This window comes from Ovis aries, chromosome 3 (genome assembly GCF_016772045.2).
Source record: "Ovis aries strain OAR_USU_Benz2616 breed Rambouillet chromosome 3, ARS-UI_Ramb_v3.0, whole genome shotgun sequence".
Taxonomy (NCBI): Eukaryota; Metazoa; Chordata; class Mammalia; order Artiodactyla; family Bovidae; genus Ovis; species Ovis aries.
This window is the reverse complement of record NC_056056.1, coordinates 37,359,809-37,381,442: the sequence shown is the minus strand read 5'-3', so window position 1 is coordinate 37,381,442 and position 21,634 is coordinate 37,359,809. Positions and strand designations below refer to the sequence as shown.

Sequence of the window (21,634 nt, the reverse complement as noted above, 5' to 3'; positions counted from 1 at the left end):
AAATGAACTATGGGTATCAGTAGCAACATGGACAACATACAAGCATAGTGTTGAGAAACAAAACAAGAACATAATAATTGTCCATATGTAAAACTTTCTAAAACAAACAGTAACTATGATATTCCAGGGGTAAATATGCTTGCCTGCTCAGTTCATGCTCAGTTGCGTCCAACTCTTTGTGACCCCATGGACCGCAGCCCACCGGGCTTCTCTGTCCCTGGGATTTTCCAGGCAAGATACTGGAGTGCGGCTGTCATTTCCTTCTCTAGGGGATCTTCCTGACCCAGGGATTGAACCCGTGTCTGCTGCAATGGTAGGCAGATTCTTTACCACTGAGCCACCAGGGAAGCCCAGGGGTAAATATACAGGTGGCAAAATTAAAAAGAAGAGCAACGAAATAACTAAAAGTCAGGATATTCCCTCTGTTGAAAAGGGTTTTGTGACTGAGAAGCTAGGTGGTCTGCTGGCAATTTTCTATTTCTTGACCCGGTTGATATTTATACTTTAATAAAATAATTAAAGTGCTTTCATGTTTTATTAATTTTTCATTATATTTCCAAAAAGAGCTTTTTAAAAAACATACAAAAGAACAATAGGACTTCAAATAGGACCAAGAAAAAAAAACAGGTTAAAAGGAATATAAGCTAAAAAATAAAAGATTAGATACGTTTGTTATTATATCCAAAGTATTACAGAGTCAGAGTGTTAAGATGTAAAACATGATCATTTAGGCTAAAGTAGCTAAAAAATGCCTGTGTTTCTTGTTAAATTTTCTAAAGCATCCATAACCACTCAAATAATTATAACCCCCTCCCCTCAAAGTTTGGAAAGCTAAATTCCAATGTAGAAGAGACTTCAGGATGGAGAAGATCAGGGAGGAGTCCTCTAGACTTGGACCCACAGCAAGAAATATCCATTTTCCACTTACAGGCGTAAAGGGCTGTCAACTACCAAAATGAAATCACTGAATTATATGTCTTGGCCCAGGTGATGTGTATGAAGTCACCATCCAAGGTTAATTTGGATTGGCTCCACTCTGCATTCCAAATACAATATATAATTTTCAGAGTGTGCAAATAACTAAACTACAGGAACACTTCCTTTAAGAGTCAAAAGAGGAAGTTGATTACTAATTGTGTAGTTTGTATGCTCAGTCACTCAGTCATGCCCAACTCTTTGGGACCCCCATGGAGAATCCACGTTTTTCACATCAGCAGGCGGATTCTTTACAGCTGTGCCACCTGGGACAGCCCATGCTGTACTATAGAAAAGAGATGAAAATCTTAGGTCTATAAATCCCAAACATCAACTCTAGCCTTACATGTGAAATTTCTAATATGTGTTTCCTATGGATCCCAAAACAATCTTTAGCTTTTCATTATAGTAAATGTCAAAAGTAAAAAACCCCAGACTGTTTGTTGAGGAGCATATCATAAAGTATTCTCTTTCCTGCCATCCAGAACTCTATCAGACTGTGCTTGAGAGTTATAATATATAACCTTCTGGACAACCTAGAGCTCTAGTTCACATTAATCATTTTTAATGCCAGAAAAGACATATCTAGTCAACATTATTCACAGCTCCTGCAAAAGCAGACTAACAAATACACTACACAGAGACAAAGTTCTAATGCTTATAAAGAATTTCAGAATTCAACTAATACAGATCAAAAACTGTTAAAAAAAAAGACACTATTCTTATATTTGTTCTCTTTCTAGGACAGAAGATAAGTTTTAGCAATAAGAAACTAATCTTATAAAATTTTATAATGCTTTGTGTCTGAACCAAGAGTGGTAATAATTCTCAGGACTTTTATTTATTTGATCAAAGATCTCACCTAGAATTAGAAATAAATGAGGAATTTCTGAGAATCTTTTATATACCACTGTTTACTACCTCCAAGTGTTCCACTGTATACAAAAACAAAGATGAGGGGTTACCCTCATGATCAAAGAGAATCAGTTTTGCCATGATGCCTATGCTCCTATTTATCATTCCAGTGGATCTTTACTTAGTCTGATGTAAGAAAGATCTGTGACATTCCTCATCATCAAGTCTGCCTTGGCTCTGTAGACCTAGGTCCTCAAATCCTTAGGTATTGAAGGATGTACAATCCCAAGTCACTTAAAGACCAAGACCCTCTTTTTTTAAGAGCAGCAGTCTAGACAGAAATTGTATTCAGTCATCTATGTTTGTTGAATACTTGTTGTGTTCTACAACGGGAATGGAATCAGCAAGCTGTGGGAAGAGATGTGTCCTAGATGGCAAGTTAGAAAATGACCACTAAATTCCTAGGACATGATTTATGGTGAAAGGATAGAACTCCAAGTAGTTCTCATAATCTTGGTAATTAATTAGCTAACAATCAGACAGTTGGAAAGACTCAGAATTTTGAGAAGCAAAAATTTCTCTGGGCACAAACAAAGTTTGACCTGACAGTATTGATTATGTTGAATAGAACCATCCAAAAATGAAATGAACAAAGACATGTACTTCTCATTACAAAAACGTTTTCAAAGGAGAATGAATGGTTACTTTGCAGACTACAAGTACTTTGCAGACTTTGGGAAAGGATTCTTGGACACACAGGTAAGTTAGACTAGGTGACCTCTAAGTCTCATCTAATTCTAAAATTCTAGACAATTTTACTGTGGAACCTCATTTAACAGAAAATGTACCAGTTAAAAATAGTAAGATAAGAAAAATCTTGCCAATGAAATCATTTTAATGAACAAGCAAAACTTACAAAAGATTATACAAAAGAATAATTTGTGATTATTTTTATGAAGCAATAATTAGTCTGAATGCATTTACCCTAATTTTAGTGAAAAATGATTTTTAACTGAGAGTATTTCAAATAAAGTATACCTACAGGGGAGACAAAACTAAAACTCCTTCCGAATAAAAAGTGATCTATTGTACTATTTGCTTCAAAGCAGAAATTCCATTAGCACTCTGCAAAAGTATGAAATAAAAAATCATAAAGACACCATGACAGTTTTTCTTCATTTCTTTTTAACAGAGACGTTCACTTTCTCAAAATCAGAACATGATTTCCTGTAACCTGGCTACAAGGGATTCAACTTCTATAGATTTCTAACTGAAAGACTCTGCTCGATATATCATTACCAGCAAGCAAGTCAGTGAGTGAAAGAGTTGGGTAACACAAGTTCTTACAAATATACACCAATTTGACACTACAATGGTGGTTGAATCTTGTCCCTATGATAAGTTCTCAAGACAGGTAATAAGGCAACAGTCAGGAATAGCTGAAATTACCCTTGAAAATCTCAAACAAAAGTACCTACAAGAGACTAGCACACATCAGTAAGTACAGCTTAGCCAGTTTTTCTAAATGTTGGACCAGATTTCTCCAACCCATCATCAGATGAAACTATTGATTTGCATGCGGTTTTAAACACAAGAATCATATTTAGCACCAGACCACTCGATTTCATTCATTCACTCTTATCTCTCCCCTCATCCATTCTAGGGTACAGAATTGAAGTTGTCAAAGGTAAATAGATGTGACATAATTCTGCTGTAACAGTATGGTTGCTATTGGTTGTAATAGCAGTAGTAGCAGCTATGGCAAAATCTGTCCATTAATTTGTCCAATAAAATCCAGCATTTCTTCCAAAGTAATAGATTTTAATTGTGTACATGGCCATCCAGAAAACAAAACACTACATTTCCAACACTTCCCAGATTCTATAAGAGCTTTTAGCTGTTCTTACCTATGTGGTGAGCAAGAGAGATTATATACAACTTATAATTCACTGGTATAAATGCAAGGCTATTGCTCTGGACTTCCTTTCCTCCTCACTTCCTGCTGAGTAGGGCAAAGAAGGGGTAGTGAACAGTCTTAACCATACAGAAGAAGATGCTATACCAGGCTGGGTGGAAGGAATCTGAGTCCTTGCATAATATCAGGGAGCAGAGCTAACCTGGCACCCAGGACTTGAAGGTAAAGGTTTTGCCTTATTCGAGCCACTCTGAATTCTCTTTGATAATGCAGTTTAGCCTATCCCCTAAAGCTGGTAAAGCAGAAAACAATTATTGCTTACTTTGCAAAGCCTATATTTAGTATCTCATCTAGTCATCACAAAAACACTCTGTGGTAGGTGGTATTAACTGTCCTTAACTGATGATGGAAGAGAAATTTAGAGACGCCAAATAGCCAAGTTCCAACTACTAGAAAGTGGGAAGGCCAATAGCGAAACCAAATGTCTGTCTCTAATATCTGAATAAGCACTCTGCCTACATTAGCTCTCCAAAGAAATTAGACTGATTAGACACTGGGAAGCATAACAGTTATAATGAGTTACTGATGTATTAACTTATGGAAATCTTTGAACTTTTAAGGTTTTGGTAGAGAGATTCAGCCAAAAACATGTGATTTACAATCAAAAGATCATACACTATGGAAAATTTATGACATTAAAGAAAATGAAGTATAGTGGCAACATATGATATTTTTAAAAAATTACCTCTAAATGTTTGCTTTAGACTCAATAAGGAATCACAGGCCTTAAATGACACATTAAATGAAATGGACTCAACTGATATTTCTTGAACATTCCATCCAAAAATAGCAGAATATACATTCTTCTTAAGTATACATGGAATATTCTCCAGGACTGATCACATGCTGGGCCACAAAGTGAGCCTCAGTAAATTTAAGAAAATTGAAATCATATTAAACATCTTTCCAACCACAACACTATAAGAATAGAAATCAACTATAAGGGGGGAAAAAAATGTAAAAAACACAAAGATGTAGAGACCTAACAATAGGCTAACTCAACAACAAATGGATTACGGAAGAAATCAAAGAGCAAATCAAAAAGACTGACCAATGAAAAAACCATGATGATCTAAGACCTATGGGATGCAGCAAAAGCAGTTTTACGAGGGAAGTTTACAGCAGTACAATCTCACCTCAGGAAAGAAAAATCCCAACAACCTAATGTCACACCTAAAGCAACTAGAGAAAGAAGAACAACAAAAAATCAGTGGAAGGAAAGGAATCATAAAGATCAGAGCAAAAATAAATGAAATAGAGATGAAGAAAACAACAGATCAATGAAACTAAAAACTGGTTCTTTGAAAAGATAAGCAAAACTGATAAACGTTTAGCCAGTCCATGAAGAAGAATGGAGGAGAGAATTTAAACCACTAAAATCAGATATGAAAAAGAAGTTACAATGGACACCACAGAAATCAAAGCATCATAAGAGACTGCTATAAGCAACTATATGCCAATAAAATGGACAACCTGGAAGAAATGGACAAATGCTTAGAAAGGAACCATCTCCCAAAACTGAAACAGTAAGAAATAGAAAATACGAACTGACCGATCACAAGTGATGAAACAACGCCATCTGCAACAACACAGATGGACCTGGAAATCATCATACTACGCGAAGTAAGTCAGACACAGAACGTATGACATTGCTTATATGCAGAATCTTCGGAAAAAAAAAAAAAAAGATACAAATGAACTTACCCAGAAACACACTCACAAACTAGAAAACAAACTTGTCGTTACTAAAGGGGGAAGTTGAGGGGATGGATAAAATGGGAGTTTTGGATTGACAGATACACATTACTATATTTAAAACAGATAACCAACAAGGACCCACTGTATAGCACAGGGAACTCTGTTCAATATTCTGTAATAACTTAAATGGGAAAAAAATTTGAAAAAGGATACATGTATGTATAATAAATAAGACAAACAAGAGAAATAAAAACTAAAATGCAACATAAAACTAACAATGTAAAAATTCTTCAGTCTGCATCTTTAGATTTGTGCATTTTACTAAAGCATACCTCACTAAAGGAAAATAAATTCATGAGGAATATGGAAGATATTCTATTAAATAGATAAAATATTCTATTTCAAACACATTAATTATTTCATTCCCTAGCATTTAAAGATGAAAATACAAAAACTAATGTGCCTCTTATGTAATAGGAATATGTTTCTCATAATATTTGACTAAATCTGACTCACAAAATACAAATCAATAGGACAGGCTACTTTCGTGCGATCTCTTTCTCTGTTGTGGGTCTAACTTACCACAGGTAGCGTGAGCCAGGTTGCCACAATCCGGTTGTTGATCCAGCGATACCAAGATGGGCTTATAAACATTAAAGGTAAAAAGGGACCCATCATGAAAATGCTTCCAAAAAAGCTTCCCCAAAACAGAGTGAGTATAAAGTATATCCCTCTCCATGACACCATGATTCTGAAAGACACACAAAAAAAATCAATATATTTTATTACTGCAACTGCCCAAATTCAATTTCAGAATGATATATTTAATGATCTTTAACTATAGGGCTGAAGAATAGGCTCTGACAAAGAATATGAGTTTGAACGCCCTCTTACCTGTCCTACAGGTCTAACAAGTTGTCAGTACATTAGAAATGGATGCACTCCAGAAAAACAGACCTATGGATCAATGAATAAAGAGCAGAAATAAACCCACACACCTACGGCCAATTAATCTTTTGTAGGAATTCCCTAGTGCTCCAGTGGTTAGAACGCCATACCTCTACTGCAGGGGCACAGGGGCACAGTTCTCCTAGTTGGAGAACTAAGATCCCACATGCTGTGTGGCAAGGCAAAAGCGGGAAACAAAAAAAGCCTTTGACAAAGGAGGTGAGGGTATATATAATGGAGAAAAGCCAGTCTCTTCAGCAAGCAGTATTGTGAAAACTAGACAGCCACATGTTAACTGATGAATTTAGAACATACCCTCAACACCATACACAACAATAAACTCAAAATGACTTACATATTAAGACACGAGACCATAAAACTCCTAAAAGAGAACACAGGCAATACATTCGATGACTTAGCAATGTTTTCAATTGCCCATGGCAAAAGCAATAGGAACCAATCAAACTCACAAGTTTTTGCACCACAAAGGAAAGCATAAACAAAGCGGAAAAAACCTATGAAATGGGAGAAAATATTTGCCAACAATGTGACCGACAAGGCCTTCATTACCAAATTGTACAAACAGCTCATACAACTCAGTAACAAAAACACAACCCAATTTAAAAATTGGGCTGAAGACTTTAATAAACATTTCTTCAAAGAAGACTTTCAGATGCTCAAAAGGCACATGAAAAGATACTCAGCACTGCTAATTATTAGAGAAACATAAATCAAAACTACAATGAGGAACCACCACACCAGTCAGAATGGCCATCATCAAAATGTCTACAAGTAACAGATGCTGGAAAGGGTATAGAGGAAAGGGAACCTTCCTACAGAGTTGGTGGGAATGTAAATTGGTGCAGGTATTATAGAACACAATATGAAGCCCCCCTGCACCCTTTTCTGTCAGGTCGCACTGCTCAGTATATGGGATCTTAGTGCCCAACCAAAGATCAACATTGTGAGCAGAGTCTTGACTACTGGACCACCAAGGAAGTCCCTGGCGGTTCCTTAAAAAACAAAAGCACTACCATATGATCCAGCAATCCCACTCTTGGGCATATATCCATAGTCCAAAAAGACACTATTAGTGGCTATTAGCAATAGCCAAGACACGGAAGCAACTTAAATGTCCACTGATAGATAAAAGATGTTATAAATATACACAATGGACTGCTATTTGGCTCTGAAAAAATGAAAAGGCCATCTGCAGCAAAATGGATGCAACTAGAGATTATAATTCTGGAGAAGGCAATGGCGCCCCACTCCAGTACTCTTGCCTGGCAAATCCCATGGATAGAGGAGCCTGGTAGGCTGCAGTCCCTTGGGTCGCTAGGAGTCAGACATAACTGAGCGACTTCACTTTCACTTTTTACTTTCATGCATTGGAGAAGGAAATGGCACCCCACTCCAGTACTCTTGCCTGGCAAATCCCACGCACGGGGGAGCCTGGTGGGCTGCCGTCTATGGAGTTGCACAGAGTCGGACACGATTGAAGCAACTTAGTGGCGGCAGCAGCAGCAGAGATTATAATACTAAGTAAATCAGAAAGAGAAAGACAGACACTGGTGAGCTATCACTTGCATATGGGATCTAAAATATGACACAAATGAACTTATGAAACAGAAACAGACTTAAGTCATAGAAAACAAACATGGTTACCAAAGGGAAAGGAGGTGAAGGAGGGAAATGGTAGGAGTTTGAGATCAGCAGTGCCACAAGGTAAACAACAGAGTCCACTGGATCCTTGACCAACTGAACTATCAGGGAAGACCAACTGTATAGCACAGGGGGAATTACATCCCATCCTGTTTATATTCTATATAAGCCATAAAGTGCCGGGGTCCAGCCCCAGTGGATCCAGGGAATTCGAAGCGGGGACGGCGTCGGTGAGGAGAACTTATTTATTAATATAGAAATATAAGATTAGATTAGGAAGAAATAGCGTAGCAGGAAAATTAAGTGGAGAAAGAAGGCTGAATAACTTGGCTTACGGGGAAGGCCAATAAAGTTCCAGACAAGGAGTTTGCACCATCTACGCTGGGCCACTGGCACCCACTTGAATATCGGGGGGGTGCCCCGCCTTGGGCTCCCCCTCGCGTGGATCTTAAAAGCCAGGACAAGTAAGTAGACATGGTGAGCCGCCCCGCTCCAGATGGGAATTCAGCCAGAAATTAGAGTAAAGAGGAGACACAGGGAAACCAGTCCAGCGACTGGCCCCATCCGCTATTGTTCAGAAGGCCTTTTATACTTTTGATAAAATATGGCGATCAATGGGTAATACAAAATTATGCAGTGTTAGCAGTCCAGACTCTTATCAAAACCAGGCTTTTCTCTCTGCATACCTAATTGTATACACAAGTCTTAGGTGATTTACATCATCTTCTGGCCAAAAAGGGCCAATTAACATTTTACAGCCTTTTTTTTGATAAGGATTTGTCAACCAGAAGACTTATTTGTGTTGATCTTCCCAAAGTCTGGTGCCACTCTCAGAAAGCACTAAATAAAGTTACATTCTTACATAGCAAGGACACAAGAGGAGTGCAGTGATATATAACAAAAGAAGTAATTAACTCAAAAGTCTAGTGTTGCTAACATCAAAACTACTATATATCTTTTTCCATATCCCGTTTACATTGATTAACATCCTCCCAGGTGCCTAAAAGATAAAGAATATGGAGGCCTGGCAGCAGTCATTGAGTCAACAGTGAAAACCCTCTACCAATATAATTTTTAACTCTTTAGAAAAGGCTCTGTATCTTTAAGATGCTTTTAAGCTTTGTGCCTCTCGCAGTTGGGGGGGCTGTAAGCAATTCACAAGCTGTAAGAGGTCCGGGGGGAACCTGTTAGGCAAGCTAGAGAGTTATCAGAGGGGGTTTAACTGAAACATCCCTTTCAAATGCAGAAGACTAAAGCCCTGATTTGACTTTTGCCAGAGAATATTAGAAGAGTGGAAAAGCAGGCAGATTCTTATTTTTGGGGGGGGTGGATGCTCAGGAAATTCCAGGGGGAAAACCTGAGGTCTGATTAGCCTTGCCATCAGAGCTCTGCCGCATGACCTTGTCACGGGTGGAATTCCTCACGCTGGCTCCCGGCAATAAAGGAAAAGACTATGGAAAAATGTGTATGTGTGCATATATACATGTGTGTATAACTGAATCACTTTGCTGTACAGCAGAAACTAACACAATATTGTGTATCAACTATACTTCAATTAAAAAAGGAAATAGATATGTTTAAAGAGTAAATGTCCGACTGCCACCACTCCCCCCACCTAACAAAGCTGTTTTAAAAGTCTTGGGTTGTTTTTTTTTTTTTTTCCTGGTTATTAGTCTTAAAATAAAACTACATTATTTTCTTTTCCAAGATGTTATCCAACACTAAATCTTAAAATATTCCACAGGTTTTGTTTTTGGTTTTTTTTTCCCTTAATCCCTTACTATAAAAAGTAGACTTCATGGACTAAGAACTGCAGAACAGCTTCCTAAGGGTGACTATGCTTAAAAGTGATGGCAGTTTTACAGAGTGCACTGAATTTTTTTTAGTCTAGAAATATTAATTCTTTACATTAGAACCTAAAAGTAGTATCTTTGGGCAATTGGTCTTTATGAGCTGAAAGGTTAGGTAGAAGTCAGATTCCTCAATCACTTGCCTCAATTATTTGCCAGAGGATTACTTTTGAGGGTCCTCATAACCAGATGAATATAATATTGATGTTTTAAAATGAAGTGTTGCAAGCAGTCTAAAATGAATAATCAAATGTTTGATTTTACGACCTAAACTCTGTTGAGCAAAAATTTGCTTTGCTTCAGAATAATAAAACTGTTGGAAATATTAAAACCATGCAAACAATAATGGCCTTAAAATCTATACATTTAAAAAACTATTTCAGCAATCAAGACCTTTGAATATTTGAAAAGAACTGCAACAGGAAAAAAATTTTCAAATGTCATGATGCTTTCAAAAATGGCAGTCAGACAAAACAGGTCAAATCCCTTAATGCAGAATCAAGTTTATCTGTATATTTGAAAGTGAAGTCGCTCAGTCGTGTCCGACTCTTCATGACCCCATGGACTGTAGCCTACCAGGCTCCTCCATCCATGGGATTCTCCAGGCAAGAATACTGGAGTGGGCTGCCATTTCCTTCTCCAGAGGATCTTCCCGACCCAGGGATCGAACCCGGGTCTCCCTCATTGCAGGCAGACACTTTAACCTCTGAGCCACCAGGGAAGCCTTCTGTATACTTGGTATATTTTAAAAATCTCTACCAATACCTGACAGTGTTATACACAAAATCCTTCAAAGTACAAATAGAACAAATATCTGCTAAGAACTGGCTTTCTGCTAAATTCCAGATGGGAACTTCTAAGAACAAGGCTTAGGGAATGAGGGCAGAGAAAAAGAACACTGGAAAACAGCAGCCAAACATTTGCTCACACAGGGCCCAGGATGCTCTGAAAAGTCCTACACACCCTTGGTTTTGCTTTTACTGCGGCTCAGCTCCTCCTCTTTGCATTAACCATAGGCTGCTTCTCTCTAGTCTAACTTAAAGCATTTAAAACTAATAGTATCAATAAAAATGAGATCCTAAATTCAGTATTTTCAACTCCTACTTCCTTTCATAGCCCCTGTCCCAAATAGATCACTGCAATGTTGCTACTTGATTTGAAAAGTCTCTTGTAACTACTTTTTAATCTGTTTCTGCCATTAGCTAGCTAGCTTCTGTTTAGACACTCACCCCTAAACTCCCTGAAGGGTTATACTTCCCATTACATCCACACGTCCACATCAAAGGATCTGACATGCTTCTTCTTCACTTACTGAATTATTTTTCATTTGATGTTATAAAAAAGAAAAAAAAATTCATTAAAAGAGCTTAGATATCATCTAAGAGAATCTTTTCAATTTACAGCAATGAAGTTGAGAACCAGAAGAGTTAAGAGATGTGTCAATATGACTATTAGTCAGACCAAGTCTAACCTAAATTTACTTTTCCATTCTAATCCTAACCTCTGCTTCTTCCCTAACCTCTCGATCATTTGTTCAATGATTGGATAAACATGCAAAGAGATTCCTACAGTGTGTCAGGCACTGTATCAGTCATTTGGGGATACAACAGTGAACACCACAGATAAACCAAGCTCTCACAAATCGAACAGTCTTTCCAACTCCTCCTTACGGATACCTGCATTTAATCAAGCCCTATTTTATCTCTTTTTCCAAGTCTCAAGGCTTTGCTAGAAAACTGAGTTAAGAATTACGCTAGCTACACATCTATTTAAAGCAACTAAATTTGGGTTTTTGTTTTTTTTTTTTTTGGCAAAACCAAGTGCTAGTAAGGATGCAGAGCAATCAGAACTCACATTGCAGGTGGGAATGCAAAATGGCATGAGAAGCTATTTTCCAGAGTGGAAAACAGCTCAGTTTCTTAAAATATTAAATGTACATTTACCATATAGCCCAGCAATCCCACTACTGAATATACAGGACAGACTGAAAACTCATATTGATACACAAACCTGTACACAGTTTTTTATAACAGCATTCTTCGTAATTGCAGAAGACAGATACAACCCTGGACAGAGGAGCCTGGTAGGCTGCAGTCCATGGGGTCGCGAAGAGTCGGACACAACTGAGCGACTTCACTTTCACTTTTCACTTTCATGCACTGGAGAAGGAAATGGCGACGCACTCCAGTACTCTTGCCTGGAGAATCCCAGGGATGGCGGAGCCTTGTGGGCTGCCGTCTATGGGGTCAAACAGAGTCGGACACGACTGAAGCGACTTAGCAGCAGCAGCAGCAGACACAACCCTCATGTCAGCCTGGGAGTATGTGGATGCACACACTTAATACATCCATAGAAAAGAATACTACTCAGCGATGATAAGACTGATACATGCAACATCTGGGGTTAACCTCAAACGCATTATGTTGAGTGAAGGAAGCCAGGCTCAAAAGGAATGATTTGTTTTTAACTATATGATTTCATTTATAGGATACTCTGGAAAAGGCAAAACTATAAGCAAGGAAACAGATCAATGGTGGTCAAGGTCAGGGATAGGGAGTGAGTTTGTGAAGGCACAGCACAAGGGAATTTTTAGGGGTTGAGGAAACTTCTATTTCCTGACTGCAGTGATAGTTACAAGACTACATAAGCTCACAGAACGTATTTTTACTGATCTTTATTGTATGTAGAGTAAGAACTAAGTTAAAAAGAATAAAAACTAAGTTAAAAGGAATGTGCTATGTAAAATAAAATCTGATAATACTATTCATTAAGCTTTTATGATCTGGAGAATTCTATATGTTTGGATTATTTCAATTATAATCACATCTGAACTATGCCAAGCTTTTAGAATATGCCAGGCATTGTTTCATGTATTTCAAATGTGTGAACCTATTTAATATAGTGATCCCATGGTATAGATATTTTCATTACCCCACACTTTATATATAAGTATACTGAGGCACAGAGTGGTTAAATAACATGCTCAAGATTATACAGCTAGTAAATGGCGGAGCTGGGATTTGAATCTGGGTAATTTGGGGTCAGAGTCCATGCTCAGCCTAATAAACACGTTGCTCTTTTCAAGCAGATACTGCTTTTGTAATTTAACACACACAGACTTTATTCTGTATATAAAATCAAGATGTCACAAATCTAAACCAAAATTTTAATGTATCAAGCAAAAATTATTCTGAAAGTTAGAGAAATTAACAGGAACTTAGTCAACAAAATTTAATGCCTTTCTTACTTTAACATTCCCTAGTACTTAACATATAGCATACAAGAACTTGGGGAGAGTTGAATATGGGTGTTGCCAGCTTCTGCTGGAAGAAAATCTGGTTTTTAACTGATAAATGAATCACCTAATCTTTTAAAATCCTTCAAAATAAAGCCCACATTACTGAAAAGCCACCACAAACACCATAATTTACTGTTTTTCTGTGCATTCTTTGTATAATACTGATAGCATTCTCAAAATGCTATCATATCTCAAAAAGCCATTCGGAAAAGAAATAATCATAGTTTTAAAATGGCATACCCATTTTACTGCCAAATATAGATATACAGAACTAAACTGAAGATCGTCTAGAAAAGCTATGCCCACACATTAGTGTAATCCAGAAGCTTTTCCCCTTAATACCACTGTCCTTTCAAGAGTTAATAAGATCTCTTACTCCACTAACTTCCTAGCTCATAAACTAATTTTAATCCTTGTCCTTGTCTAACCATTTGTGGTTCCAATGACTGCAATGCCAAGCAAAGGCAGGAATCAAAACACAGCCCACCTGTACTTCTTATTTGGTTACATATATTATTCCTGGAGTATGACGATGTGGAAGGACACTCCCTGACAAGGATTAGTGGACTCTATTAGGCTTACTTATACTTCCTTACTCAGGAAAGAAAGATGCTTTACTTCACGAAATTCGTTTAGTTTTTAAATTCCCATTAACAATTCAAGGATTAACAAGCATTGCTTTCACAGTCTAGGAGGGAAACTATGTGTGTTAAGAAATGATTACAGTTTGGTGTGAGATATGTAATGGGTGTTACGGCTAGATCAAAGTAAGGAAAGATGAACTCTGCTAAAAGGGGTTAAAGAATGCATTAGGCTCTTAGAGGATGAGAGACTCGGGGAGGGGAGGGATTACTTCACAGAGTAAAACAGAACATGTAGAGTCACAGAAATTTGAAACAGCATGCCCTAAATAAGGAACTGTAACTCATTAGATATCAATGAGATACAGCGTATACATTGGAGAGTTGCAAGAAATCAAGAAAACATAGTTCCTAGATACAAAGGGCACAAAACCAGGCCCAAATAGCCAAGAATACCACCCTGAGCATGTCACTGTAGGTGGGGAAAAAAACCTAAGGTGTGTTTTAGGATAAATATTAAAAGTGACATGGAGCAGGTAAGCCTGGACTCAATAAATAAAATTAATTTCCACTCTGATTAAAAGTTATTAAGAGCAAAGGGCTTCTCTGCTCTCTAAAACAGTGCATGGGACTGACAGCAAAAATGCAGCATTCATAGATGGTGGTAACAGAGAGGTATGTGAGCCAGGAGCACCTGATCCAGTTCCACCTCTCAACAGCCTGATAATCATGACCACCTACTAAAGCAGGAAGGACTGAAAAAGGTCCATTTTCATTCCCATCCCTAAGAAAGGCAAGGCCAAAGAATGCTCAAACTACCGCACAATTGCACTCATCTCACACACCAGTAAAGTAATGCTCAAAATTTTCCAAGCCTGGCTTCAACAGTTCATGAAACATGAGCTTTCAGATGTTTAATCTGGATTTAGAAAAGGCAGAGGAACCAGAGATCAAATTGCCAACATTCGTTGGATCATCAAAAAAGCAAGAGAGTTCCAGAAAAATATCTACTTCTGCTTTATTGACTATGCCAAAGCCTTTGACTGTGTGGACCACAACAAACTCTGGAAAATTCTGAAAGATATGGGAATACCAGACCACCTGACCTGCCTCTTGAGAAATCTGTATGCAGGTCAGGAAGCAACAGTTAGAACCGGACATGGAACAACAGACTGGTTCCAAGTAGGGAAAGGAGTATGTCAAGGCTGTATATTGTCACCCTGCTTATTTAACTTCTATGCAGAGTACATCATGTGAAATGCTGGGCTGGGTGAAGCACAGGCTGGAATCAAGATTGCCAGGAGAAATATCAATGACCTCAGATATGCAGATGACACCACCCTTATGGCAGAAAGTGAAGAACTAAAGAGCCTTTTGATGAAAGTGAAAAGGAGAGTGAAAAGTTGGCTTAAAGTTCAACATTCAGAAAACTAAGATCATGGCATCTGGTCCCATCACTTCATGGCAAATAGATGGGGAAACAGTGGAAACAGTGTCTGACTTTATTTTCTTGGGCTCCAAAATCACTGCAGTTGGTGACTGCAGCCATAAAATTAAAAGACACTAGCTCCCTGGAAGAAAAGTTATGACAAACCTAGACAGCATATTAAAAAGCAGAGACATTACTTTGCCAACAAAGGTCCGTCTAGTCAGAGCTATGGTTTTTCCAGTAGTTACATATGGAAGTGAGAGTTGGACTACAAAGAAAGCTGAGCACGGAAGAACTGATGCTTTTGAACTGTGGTGTTGGAGAACACTCTTGAGAGTCCCTTGGATGGCAAGGAGATCCAACCAGTCCATCCTAAAGGAAATCAGTCCTGAACATTAACTGGAAGGACTGATGCTGAAGCTGAAACTCTGATACTCTGGCCACCTGATGCCAGAACTGACTCATTGGAAAAGACCCTGATGCTGGGAGGGATTGAAGGCAGGAGGAGAAGGGGACAACAAAGGATAAGATGGTTGGATGGCATCACCAACTCAATGAACATGAGTTTGAGTAAACTCCAGGAGTTGGCGATGGACAGGGAGGCCTAGTGTGCTGCAGTCCATGGGGTCACAAAGAGTCGGACACGACTGGGCCACTTTCACTTTCACTTACAAAGACTTTGCTATAAAACTTGATAATGCCCAATGTGTCCTGAAATAGGCAGTTTACAAAACATTCTCATCCGATTCAAATACTTCAAAATAAGATATTAATTATATCAGTGGTTATTTACAGGTGAAGAAATATGAGACTTTGTTCTCTTAATGAAAAGTCCCTAACACTATTTATACTGAGAGAGGATCTATTACCAGGGGCATACCTGCAAAATGTAGTGGAGAATTTAGAACAGGGACCAGTAGGATTGCAAGGCCAAAAGGTATTTACTGAGTATTTAAAGTAAAATGAAGAGTTAGGCATATTGTTTAAGCCTTTGTCTTCTCTGGAAAAGATAAAACAAGAGTTTCTGGGCTGGAGGATACATAGCTAAGGGCAGTCACTACTCTAAGAACAGTGGGATTAGGTAACCATATACCTACTGAATTGTGAATATTGAGACCCCACAGAGTCTTCCCTCACTGAGCTCTCAGATGACTGCAACAAGATTTTAGTTCTAGTCCAGTGCACTCCAATAAACTTTCTGCAGTGATGGAAGTATTCAGTAGCTGTGCTGTTCAACATGGCAGCCATTAGCTATATGTGGCTACTGAGTACTTGAAATGTGGTTAGCTCAAAAGGGAAACAAAGGTCCGTATAGTCGAGGCTATGGTTTTTTCCAGTGGTCATGTATGGATGTGAGAGCTGGACTATGTAAGAAAGCTGAGCACCGAAGAATTGATGCTTCTGAACTGTGGTGTTGGAGGAGACTCTTGAGAGTCCCTTGAACTGCAAGGAGATCCAACCAGTCCATCCTAAAGGAGATCAGTCCTGGGTGTTCATTGGTAGAGGACTGATGTTGAATCTGAAACTCCAGTACTTTGGCCACCTGATGCGAAGAGCTGACTCATTTGAAAAGACCCTGATGCTGGGAAAGACTGAGGGCAGGAGGAGAAGTGGATGACAGAGGATGAGATGGTTGGACGGCATCACCGATTCCATGGACATGAGTCTGAGTGAACTCCGGGAGTTGGTGATGGACAGGGAGGCCTGGCGTGCTGCGGTTCATGAGGTCACAAAGAGTTGGATATGACTGAGCGATTGAACTGAACAATAGGGACACTGAATTATTAATTCAATGGTATTTACATTTAAACAGGCACATGTGGCTACTGTATTGAGTATGAGTCTCACAGCTCTATGCAGACTTACAGGAACAAACTTCTCTGAGGAATCTTACCAGACCATGAGGCAAGATGAAACTATAGAAACACTGGTGGTTCCCTAATAAAAAGTTGACCTATTAACTCTACTGTGAAGCCCAAAGTTCATATAACCCACACCGATGTGCAAGCTTCTAGTTGGCTTTGTAAGTCCCTTAGTTTTTATTCTGAGTAGATTATGAGACATCTGGGGAAAGACTTTAACATGACATTAGATACGAAAACAAGACGAAAGTATACTTGAAAGAAACAAACTATTTAGGAAGGAAAAGAAAACAATCTTTAACATTTTCAAAAAGATAAGAAATACTGTGTCTGGTGGACAACAATAATATGTTCTTGTGGGGAAAGAATTTAAGTAAAATGAAAAATAGAAACAGAAAATAGGGCAATTGGAAGTTTAAAACATGCCAAATGTTTAGTAAAAACATCAGCAAAAATGAAAACTCAACAGAAGAGTTAGAAAATAAACCTGAAGAAATCCTCCCAAAAGTCAAGCAGACAATAGAGAAATGCAAAGTAGAAAGAATACTAGAGGACCAAGACAAGGGCCATAGGCAAATTATATAAACCCCGAAAAGAAAGCAGTGAGAAACTGGAGGAAAATCAGCAACAAAGTAACAAAAACCTCCCCAGAATAGGACAGCATGACATTCCACAGAGCCTACTGAAAATTAGGATTATGGAAGAGAACAAATGCTCGCTTCCGCACATAGCTGCAGCTTTCAGATTAGAGGAGACAATGGCCAGTCTACACAATCTCTGGAGGGGATGAAAATAGGTTAAAAAGGATCAAAAATTAGATTGGCTTTGGACTCAGCAGCAATACCAAAAGCAAGATGAAAACAGAACCACCCCTACAAAATTCTCAAGAAAATTATTCCATTCACTCTCTCTATCAGATAATCAAGTATAAGGACAGTAAAAACACTACCACAAGGTCTCAAAGTTACCTCCCATAAAATCTTTTTCTCTAGAAGCTATTGGAAAAATGGGCTCTGCTAAAACGAGAGAGTAAACAAGACTGAGGAAGACTTGAAGCACAGGAAATGAGATCCAACTTAGGTGAAAACCTCTAAGAGAATCATGAAGGGAGATCCCAGGGTAACAGTCATGCGGAAGACAGAGAAGATATCCAATCTAAACAAACCAGGGGTGGTGGGGGTGACACAAGAAAAAGACTTTGAATGCTGTATCATCAAAATCCTTGCTGCGAAACAGAACAGAATGCCCAGGTAAACCCAGCACAGGTTCTAATCTGTACTTGGCTTCTTGAACAGGTGCTGGTAAAATTCCTGTTCTCTGCCAGATCAGCTGATGATATTCATTTTATCTATCATAAGTAACCCTGCTCTGATCTACTCCTGAGAGATGGAGGGAGGGCATGGTGAATTTAGAAGCACAAAATATATTCCCGCCGGATAGTTAACACTTGCAGAGTCCTGACTGTGGTGAGCCCTCCCACTGTAGTTTTCTAGGACTTATTTATGCAGGAACTTGCCTACTGTCTTCCCCTTAAAAAGGATCTATCTGTTGAGCCTTCTGGGAAGCTGAGGTCTGACTATCACCCAGTGCCTCTGTACCTCTAGAAGCCTTCATCTAACTGTGGCAGTGTTTGATGGCAGTGTTTAACAGATTATGCCGACCTCTCAAATTCTCAAAAAAAGGAAAAAAAAAATGTATATATACACTCCAGGGATACAAACACAGATAAACTTTTAAAGTAAAAGAACAACTAACAGAAAAGGATAATAGCTTTCTTAAGTATGGTGGCTATTTATATGTCCACCAACAATGACTTTTAGAATATAATATCAAGGGCAATTTTTGCCAGTCTGCACACACTCCATATATCATACAGTATTCTAATTGTACAGTACATTAGCAAGAGTAACAAAAACTTTTAGTGACTACCATCTTTGGTGGAAACAAGGAAAGAACACAGCTTTCACTAGTTTATTCATGTATTTGTATATTACTCTAATTTTATAAAGAATAAACATATCAATTTACAGTTAAAGATATTTTAATTATAAAAGTGTTTATAATTTTTTTAAGACTACTCCAAAATAAATAAGCAACATGCCGATCCTGATTCACATGACAAAATCAAATACATAAAGTGAGGGCATAAACACTAATATCAATCACTGCATATATACAATATATAATAAGAGTTATGATCACTTTGCAATGAAAATAGTTTTAACAGACAACTACAACAATCATAGCCTGATGATTGAAATTATCCCACAACCTGAAAGAAGTTAACACTGTTCATTATTTAAATAATTTAAGCGCATCCTCTTTATGCTCTACTCCTGTAAGCTAGATGAATATTTCACAACCAAATACCATCACACTGACAGTTTTTTCACAAACGTTAAGTGAAATGTTTATGAACTGACTGATTTCTTTCAAACCCATCAATACGTTTTAAAATCCCTAGATACATGCTAAAATCCCTAGATACACTGCATGACCTGATTCTAAGGAGCATTTATTCATTTTTTGGAATTTAGTAACAAACACATCTGCCTTGCCTGATGAAATAATGAGCTTCCTTATTCCCAAGTGATAATTATATTTGTTTTCAAGTCTCAAAAGACAGAGGCTCAAAGCTAAATTTAACACCCAATTCTGGAAGCAAAACTTATGGTAATTATTATCTTTCTCTCCTCTTACAATCTTATATTTTTATTCTTATTGGCATACTTCATGTGTCTTTTACTGTAAATCACTTTAAATTCTTTTAGGAAGCAGACTATCAATTAAAAATAAGTTTAAACGGTGTCACCTATGAAGAACCTTACTCAGTTTTACATATTTTACTAGTTAAAAGAAGTTAAAACCGTTGCTTATCAATTAAATGTTTATAAGGCAACCAGGGGAAGCTGGAAAGGATAATATTTAAAGCTGCAGCAGGTCCCTTTACCTGTTCGGGAAAACAATGATAACAGGAAAGGAGCAAACTATACAGTTTCATCCTTCCTGAAGCAGCACAAGAGAATAATACTTTCCCAGATATAAAAAGAAGATGAAAGGTTAGACAGCAGTCTCATTACAGAGCACTAAGAAGAAATAAAACTGGTTTGCAAATTCTGACAAAACACAAAAAGACAGCTAATGAGCAGAATAGGATCAAACCATAACTAAGCCAAAACGAAGCAAGAACTTTCAGCTATCAACTGGAGTTGAGTAAACAAGTCTGTTAACGCCCTGGCTGGGGGGAGTCCACTCTTGAGTTATTACACCTGTGTAAGGACATTGGGGGTTATATAAAATGACACAACTTATCTCTTGAAGTTTAGTGAGAGAAGAAATTATCTGTATAAAGAGCTCTACACTGATACAATTTTTTACTTAAGATATATTCAAAAGCTAATACTAAGAAAGAAGCAAAGAGTATATACTGTATGATTCTATTTACCTGACAATGAAAAGCATAGAAACTAACTTATAATATTAAAAGTAAGGAGAGCAGTTATCCTGGAAGTGCAGAGCAGGGTTGATTACGGAAAGGGGCACCAGGAGGCTTCAAGGGCTTTGGCAATGCTGTTTCTTATTTGGGTGCTGGTTACACATGGTGTATTTACTTTTTGAAAATTCACTGAGCTATATACTTGTGGTTTATACACCTTTCTTTATGTATATTTTAATAATACTTACCCTCAAAGTTATCATTTAAACTGGATAATGAATTTGAGTAAACTCTAGGAATTGGCGATGGACAGGGAGGCCTGGCGTGCTGCAGTCCATGGGGTCACAGTCCACAGGGTCGCAAAGAGTCAGACACAACTGAGTGACTGAACTGAAATGAATCCAATTCAACATATGCAATTTATAGGAAAAAAATACAAATGGTCAAGTCAACAAAGTTCAACCTATTTTTAGAAAATGCAAAAGTTAAAATAAGAAACACCATTCTTTCTCAAAGATTGATAAAAATGTCTACGTCTTAACTTCGATATTCTGAAACTCATTTGGTAGGATCTTTGCCCTCACAGTTGGAGAGGAATATAAACTTTAGAGGGAAAACAGATAAGCAGTTATTAGAATTTTGAGTGCCTACCATCATAATGCTTTCTCAGTATCTACCCTTGAGAAATACTTTAGTTTTAGGTACAAAGATTTTCATTGTAGCATTGTCTATAACAACAGTAAAAACTGGAAATATAACCGCCCACTGATGAGAGAAGGGCTAAATAAACTGTAGTACATGAAATGCTACCAGCAGCTGTAAAGAAACAGAGGGTAAGCTGTCTTTTCTAAGATAAACAGGTCTCCAAGAGGTATTGCTAAGTGGAAAAGAATATGGTACCATTTTTGGAAGGGAGGAACCACATTTCCTCCCCTCACCCACACAAAAACTCTATGCTATCTGGCTTATATAAATAAATGTAAATACATATAAATCAGTTCAGAAGGATACATGCCAATGTCACCATGGTTGCTTTGGTGGAGATGGATGAGGTTGTGACTAAGG

At 37.9% G+C, this 21,634-nt stretch overlaps 1 protein-coding gene across 5 annotated transcripts in view; it reads right to left on the bottom strand.

Moving 5' to 3' along the window:
• Positions 1 to 21,634, bottom strand: part of LCLAT1 (lysocardiolipin acyltransferase 1) — a 192,021-nt gene that overhangs the window by 109,165 nt on the left and 61,222 nt on the right. For 3 of the 5 annotated variants that reach the window (XR_009600134.1, XM_027966649.3, XM_060413846.1), the window contains exon 2: positions 6,086 to 6,254. The exons of 1 other annotated variant lie outside the window; for it this stretch is intronic. Coding sequence is in view for 3 of the 4 variants with exons in the window: in XM_027966649.3 (XP_027822450.1) it covers positions 6,086 to 6,250 (165 nt within the window). In the remaining variant the exon portion in view is untranslated. Of the gene's footprint in view, positions 1 to 6,085; positions 6,255 to 20,817; positions 20,960 to 21,634 lie in introns of all 5 variants that reach the window. One more of the 5 variants, XM_060413845.1, reaches the window with a different exon arrangement.